Source organism: Bombus fervidus, chromosome 9, assembly GCF_041682495.2.
Source record: "Bombus fervidus isolate BK054 chromosome 9, iyBomFerv1, whole genome shotgun sequence".
In the NCBI taxonomy this organism is placed as follows: Eukaryota; Metazoa; Arthropoda; class Insecta; order Hymenoptera; family Apidae; genus Bombus; species Bombus fervidus.
Genome location: NC_091525.1, coordinates 9,345,436 through 9,351,053, shown reverse-complemented (window position 1 = coordinate 9,351,053; position 5,618 = coordinate 9,345,436). Strand labels below are relative to the sequence as shown.

Below are 5,618 nucleotides of genomic sequence, written 5' to 3'. Positions count from 1 at the left end.
AAAAATTATATAAAAGAATAAAAATTACTATTATTTTTTACATAAATGAAGTTTTAGGTAAAAGAACAGGAAAGAAATAAAATTAACTTGTATATTAAAACCAAGTAAGAAACAGCAATGACAATATATATAAGCATACTTATTCTGTTTTAATTAAAATTTGATTTGTACCCTTTTGCGCGCCCATCAAAGATATTTAGAAACCGATGCGGGAATGCGAACTTGGCAAACAAAAAGCGCTAGATTATCGCCGACATCTTGTAATATTCAATTTTACGAAAAGAGTAGGGAGTTTGAAATAAAGAAAATGCGATAGAATCTTAGAGCGATATGCATGGAACGATTATTAAGAAATGAAATTTTGGACGATCGTTGCTCTCGTACTCGTAACATATATGTTCTACAAAGATCAACAACGAAAAAAGTTTCAAATTTTTTAACCTAAGTTGAACTTGAAAAGTTGCTTGAGGTGCGCAAATGTTAGATTATCAGAAAAGGCGCGCATTGCAGAATTCGTAACAATTGTAAGAATGAACTTATTTTATAAATTTGTTTAAAATTAAGTGCAATTTCATCGCGTGTTCGGAACTTCGATGTTTAGTGATCACAAAATAATAATTATATTTCACGAATTCTCCTATTTATTACGGAAACGCACAATTAACAATTTCCTTCTATGTTCTAATACAAAAGTTGTTTCATTCATTTAGGTTATTCTTGTTTGGTGAGATACTATTTATTTATTAGTTTTTCTCGTCGGTTTAAGGTTAAACCGTTTATTTGGCTTGACGTTAGTTTTGTCTCGTAGATTGTGTTACAAAGCTTTTCTACGATCGAAATAAAATGGAATTAGACATGCATACTTCGTGGACTCAATTAACAGAAGAAGATGATGCTCTTCTTAATGAAGCCATTTGCATGAGTTCACATAAATTGACCAAAATAGTAGACTCTAATAAGGATGCAAAGAGGGACAATGTTTTAGAAACTAATTCTTGTGCAGCTAAGACACATATTGATAGTGAACAGAAAAAGGAAGAAGGTATTAGTTCAAATGTAGAAATTGATAACATGCCTAAATTCAGAGAAAATCAAAGAAACAATGCAGTCAGTATAAGTTATGAAGATAATATAAGGAATAAGCAGCATGATGATGGTTTTCGCAAACGAGCTAGGGAAAATCAAATAAATGATGAGGATGCAAAAGTTTCTCGAACTAGACACAATAGTGATTCAAGTTCTACTACTAATTCTTCAGATAGTAATAAGAGACGGGTAGAATATGAAACAGATCCTAGAGTATTAGCTCGTAGACAAAAAGAAATAGATTATGGAAAAAATACTATTGGATACGATAGATACATACAGGCTGTGCCTAAGTAAGAATATTGTTTATTAAGATATGGTCAGAAATATTTTTGAAAACTATTACATTGGTTACACATATTTTAGAGAAAAACGTACAAGAGAGCATCCAAGAACACCACCAAAATATATTAAATATAGTAGAAGAGGATGGGATAGCATGGTAAGGTTGTGGAGGAAACAACTTCATCAGTGGGATCCTCCACAAGATAGCAATAATTCTGATTAAAATAACCTTATGTTACCAACATTTTACTTTATTATGCAAATATATCTTTCTGTGCATCATAGTTCCACGATTTTTATATCTGTATAAAGTTTTATAGAAAGAACAAAATTAGACGAAGTGTAATATAATTCTTGGTACATTCTTACATATATTTACATGTACTTAAAAGGTTCAATTGCAATACAAAATTGAGAAATAAAAGGTACATATAACTGATAGTCAAAATATACAAGACTTGACATCACTATATGTGAAGGTTCAAAAATGTGTAAATAGATTTTCAAGAAACACTTAAAAATAAAACCCATTTTAAGAAAAAATACTAGCTTCAAAATTTTTTATGTGTATATTTTACATATATATTCCATACAGAATTAAATATATATTGTCATTATTTACAAATATGCTTTTAAATTATATGAATTGAAGGTCACTTGACACTACATCGGGTTTCTAATTGTCTTAAAATAGTATCAAGTTTTTCATTTGTTTTTTGTTCCATTTCATCAATTTTTTTCATTAATCTTCCTTCCATATCTTCAAATTTCTTATCAATATATGTCATGATATCTATATTATTTGACACAGTACTATCCATTGCAGACTGTGCCACTTCTTCTTCATTGTTTTTCTGAACACCTTTATTTTTTGATAAATTCAAAATATTCATGTAACATGATTGAACATCATTCGTGATATTGTTCCCTTCATTGTTAAAACTAAGTTTAGTTAAGAAATTTCTTATTATTTCAGGATTAAATATTTCTGTGGAAAAACTCTTAGGTTCATTAATTGACTCTGTTACATAGAGCTTTATACCATATATCCACATAACTGAATTTTTACTTTTTGTTTTTGTAAACTAAAATAGAAATTTTGAATTAAATATACATTTTTGTAAATTAAATCCACTGTATGTATTCTCTATACCTTAATACTAGCTTCTGTAGCATGTGGAAAAATTGCTGTTTCTGCAAAGTAGACTGAATTGTCTTCAAATTCATCTACAAATTCTGCAAACTTCGTTGTTTCATATTCCCCAAATTGTTTGAAAAATTCTAATACATAAGCTTCAGAAACTACAGCAATCTGAGAAATTCTCTGCCCATTAGTTAATCTTACATCTAGCATACATGGTTCATTGTTGGATTCAATTGGTTGTAAAGATATACATGTATTTAAAGAAACTATATCTTCGAAGTTAGTTCTGTAAAAAAATTCGTACTTATTTATAAAAATGTGAATATAAATTAAAATAAGAAAGAAATATGACAAGATCTGATAGTAAATTAGTATATTTATAATACTTTATATTTTGCAAGTTTTATATTATTTTAAATACACAAATGTAGTGTATTTATAAGTAATACATAAGTATACAGTGTATGTAGAAGAATAAGTGCATATATATAATTATTATATGAAAAAAATTAATATATTTTTAATATGTAAATATCTGGATTACTTCATAAATTCTAGAGACGAAGCTTCTAATGTGAAAGCATCACGAAACTGTTTATTATTGCTGATTTTCCAGTTGCACGAGATTTGTAAATAATTTGTATCTAATGACAAGGAAGAATCATCAACTTGCTGATCTGAAAGTTCCATTATATGCAATCCTTTAAACAGAATGAAAATTCTTTAAATAGATTAACATGTATTATCAATCCAACGATAAGAACTTGTGTTCGTTATTTTCGTAATGTCATTTTAAATTTGATTTCAAATTCGTATTAGTACACTTCATTTTCATGAAGGTTATATTTATGTTTCACTTCATTCGAGCAAAAGATTCTCCTTTGAAAAATCTTGCAATTAATTATTAACGTATAAAAACTTTCAATCAGAAATAATTATTTACTTCATATATTTATTAACTAACACTCAAACTGATCGAGTTTTCATACGTGTTGCAGCTAATATAACGTACAATGAGAACTACTTGCAATGGCGCGAAATGTGTTATTACGTGAATAAATGAATAAGGAACAAAGTCAAAATACCAACGGTTGTAAATATATGTTGCTAGTTTAGTTATATTCTTGAATAGAAAAAATTTTTTAGCCGATATAACGAAAGTAAGTGAAAGCATAAACAACAAATGTTAGAATGTATCCATGTAAAATTTTGAATAAAGTGCCTACACGATTAGATGTGACAGGTGGTGGGGGCGGGGGCTTTCGATTAAAGCAGTTGTGCAAAGATATTGAACAGAGTAAATCGCCGTTTACGAATCGTCTTTCGTCTTTGCGTGCAGTTAGCTCCTATAATAAAAAAATGTCGAAATATACAATTGTTATGGTACGTCATGGAGAGAGCGAATGGAATAAATTGAATTTATTTTGCGGATGGTATGACGCCGATTTATCCGACAAGGGTAAGTCATTTTTTAAAAGGAAATTCTGAGAATAAACTCCAAGGGCAAAAGGTCAAATATTTCGAATGTGATGTTAACCACGTTTCATTGGTTAAGTTTCTTTATTTTAAAGATGTATATCTATAGAGAACAAGATAAATTAATGAATAAGTGCCATGATTAGGTAGCGGATTTTTATGCAATTATACAAAATTTGGAGATGCAAAAATGCATATAATGCGTATACAGAAGCATAGGATATACCTACAATAGAATACTCGCTATAATTTTTAATAATTTTTAATAAGTAAAACACCAATTTTATTTAACTTTTACCTCTTTAATTGTGTCCTTAACAATATAAATTTGCATAAAAATTTGCACCTAAATCATGATAGTGATATAATCACTAAATTACAGCTATTCATGATTTCAATTATGTTATGAATATGTCACATGGTCAAAAAAAACAAAATAATCTATAGTCTATGTAATGATATGAAATTCATTATTTTCAAAATTATGCTATTGTTTGACATACATATGTTCATTATAGGTAAAACTGAAGCACTTTCAGCTGGAAAAGCAATCAAACAGGCAGGCCTTAAGTTTGATATTGCTCATACGTCATTATTGACAAGAGCTCAAGAAACTTTAAAATCAATTCTTAAAGAAAGTGGTCAAGAAAACATTCCTGTTCAAAAGACATGGCGTTTAAATGAACGTCATTATGGAGGACTTACTGGTATGAATAAAGCAGAAACTGCTGCTAAGTATGGTGAAGAACAAGTTCAAATTTGGAGAAGATCTTTCGATGTACCTCCTCCACCCATGGAATCAGACCACAAGTATTATGAAACAATAGTAAAAGACCCAAGATATGCAGATGGACCAAAACCAGAAGAATTCCCTAAATTTGAATCTTTAAAATTGACAATTGAGAGGACATTGCCATATTGGAATGATACTATTATTCCACAATTGAAGGAAGGGAAAAGGATTATCATTGCCGCTCATGGAAATAGTTTACGTGGCATAGTTAAACACTTAGATCGTCAGTTATTATTTTCTCAAAGCACAACCAATTCTGTTTATTTATTATATTAATAATCATGTGTTTCTTTTTTTAGAAATGAGCAATGATCAAATCATGGGATTAAATTTACCAACTGGTATTCCATTTGTCTATGAATTAGATGAAAACTTCAAGCCTGTTGTATCTATGAAATTCTTAGGTGATGAAGAAACTGTAAAAGCTGCAATGGCTGCAGTTGCTGCACAAGGGAAAGCTAAGTAAAATTAAAGAAATTCATTACAAAATTTATATCATTATATACAAACAGAAGATGTTAATTTTTAGTTTTGTCATTGTTGAAGAATTATTTCATTATTGGAAGATACATTTAAATAAAAATGTTTACAACAGAAAAAAAATAGAAAAATAACATAAGTTTTCAGTAATATTACAAGTTTCTATGTGTTGTAATTTATTAAAACAAATATTTATTGAAAATAATTATAAAATAACAAATATAAAATTATTAAAAGACATTAAATGTAATTATTTGTCCTTGAGATCTTACCTAATATTAACATAAATATGTATAAAATACAAGTTGAATTTAAAGTAGGTACGATCAGATGTGATATACAATGAGATACTAA

General features: G+C 28.5%; 3 protein-coding genes across 6 annotated transcripts; 2 read left to right on the top strand and 1 right to left on the bottom strand.

Moving 5' to 3' along the window:
- The first annotated feature begins 66 nt into the window (after positions 1–66).
- Positions 67–1,914, top strand: Slbp (Stem-loop binding protein). Its single transcript, XM_072009956.1, has 3 exons — positions 67–724; positions 809–1,379; positions 1,453–1,914. Exons 2-3 carry the CDS (start codon positions 844–846, stop codon positions 1,592–1,594), a joined length of 678 nt encoding a protein of 225 aa, XP_071866057.1. The 5' UTR covers positions 67–724; positions 809–843; the 3' UTR covers positions 1,595–1,914.
- Positions 1,915–2,024: 110 nt separating this feature from the next.
- On the bottom strand, positions 2,025–3,726 carry LOC139990550 (uncharacterized). 4 transcript variants are annotated; one of them, XM_072009943.1, is made up of 4 exons: positions 3,605–3,726; positions 3,060–3,216; positions 2,525–2,801; positions 2,025–2,456 (listed from the first exon to the last, which is right to left on the bottom strand). In XM_072009943.1, the coding sequence occupies exons 1-4, from the start codon at positions 3,687–3,689 to the stop codon at positions 2,025–2,027; spliced, it is 951 nt and encodes a 316-aa protein (XP_071866044.1). In that variant the 5' UTR covers positions 3,690–3,726. The 4 variants fall into 4 exon arrangements, with proteins under 4 accessions (XP_071866044.1, XP_071866049.1, XP_071866048.1 ...); XM_072009948.1 differs by lacking the exon at positions 3,605–3,726 and adding an exon at positions 3,528–3,598; XM_072009947.1 differs by lacking the exon at positions 3,605–3,726 and adding an exon at positions 3,480–3,597.
- A 44-nt stretch (positions 3,727–3,770) lies between these two features.
- Positions 3,771–5,500, top strand: Pglym78 (phosphoglyceromutase 78). Its single transcript, XM_072009949.1, has 3 exons — positions 3,771–3,974; positions 4,510–5,007; positions 5,084–5,500. Exons 1-3 carry the CDS (start codon positions 3,875–3,877, stop codon positions 5,248–5,250), a joined length of 765 nt encoding a protein of 254 aa, XP_071866050.1. The 5' UTR covers positions 3,771–3,874; the 3' UTR covers positions 5,251–5,500.
- Positions 5,501–5,618: the final 118 nt, after the last annotated feature.

Excerpts from the sequence above, each read along its gene's own strand:
- LOC139990550 (XM_072009943.1), bottom strand. The coding sequence starts at position 3,689 with ATGCTTTCACTTACTTTCGTTATATCGGCTAAAAAATTTTTTCTATTC. Across the intron at positions 3,217-3,604 it reads AGCAACATATATTTACAACC|GATTGCATATAATGGAACTT; the intron begins GTTGGTATTTTG and ends TTCTGTTTAAAG. Across the intron at positions 2,802-3,059 it reads TCGTCTCTAGAATTTATGAA|AACTAACTTCGAAGATATAG; the intron begins GTAATCCAGATA and ends ATTTTTTTACAG.
- Slbp (XM_072009956.1), top strand. The coding sequence starts at position 844 with ATGGAATTAGACATGCATACTTCGTGGACTCAATTAACAGAAGAAGAT. Across the intron at positions 1,380-1,452 it reads TACATACAGGCTGTGCCTAA|AGAAAAACGTACAAGAGAGC; the intron begins GTAAGAATATTG and ends CACATATTTTAG.
- Pglym78 (XM_072009949.1), top strand. The coding sequence starts at position 3,875 with ATGTCGAAATATACAATTGTTATGGTACGTCATGGAGAGAGCGAATGG. Across the intron at positions 3,975-4,509 it reads CGCCGATTTATCCGACAAGG|GTAAAACTGAAGCACTTTCA; the intron begins GTAAGTCATTTT and ends TGTTCATTATAG. Across the intron at positions 5,008-5,083 it reads CATAGTTAAACACTTAGATC|AAATGAGCAATGATCAAATC; the intron begins GTCAGTTATTAT and ends TTCTTTTTTTAG.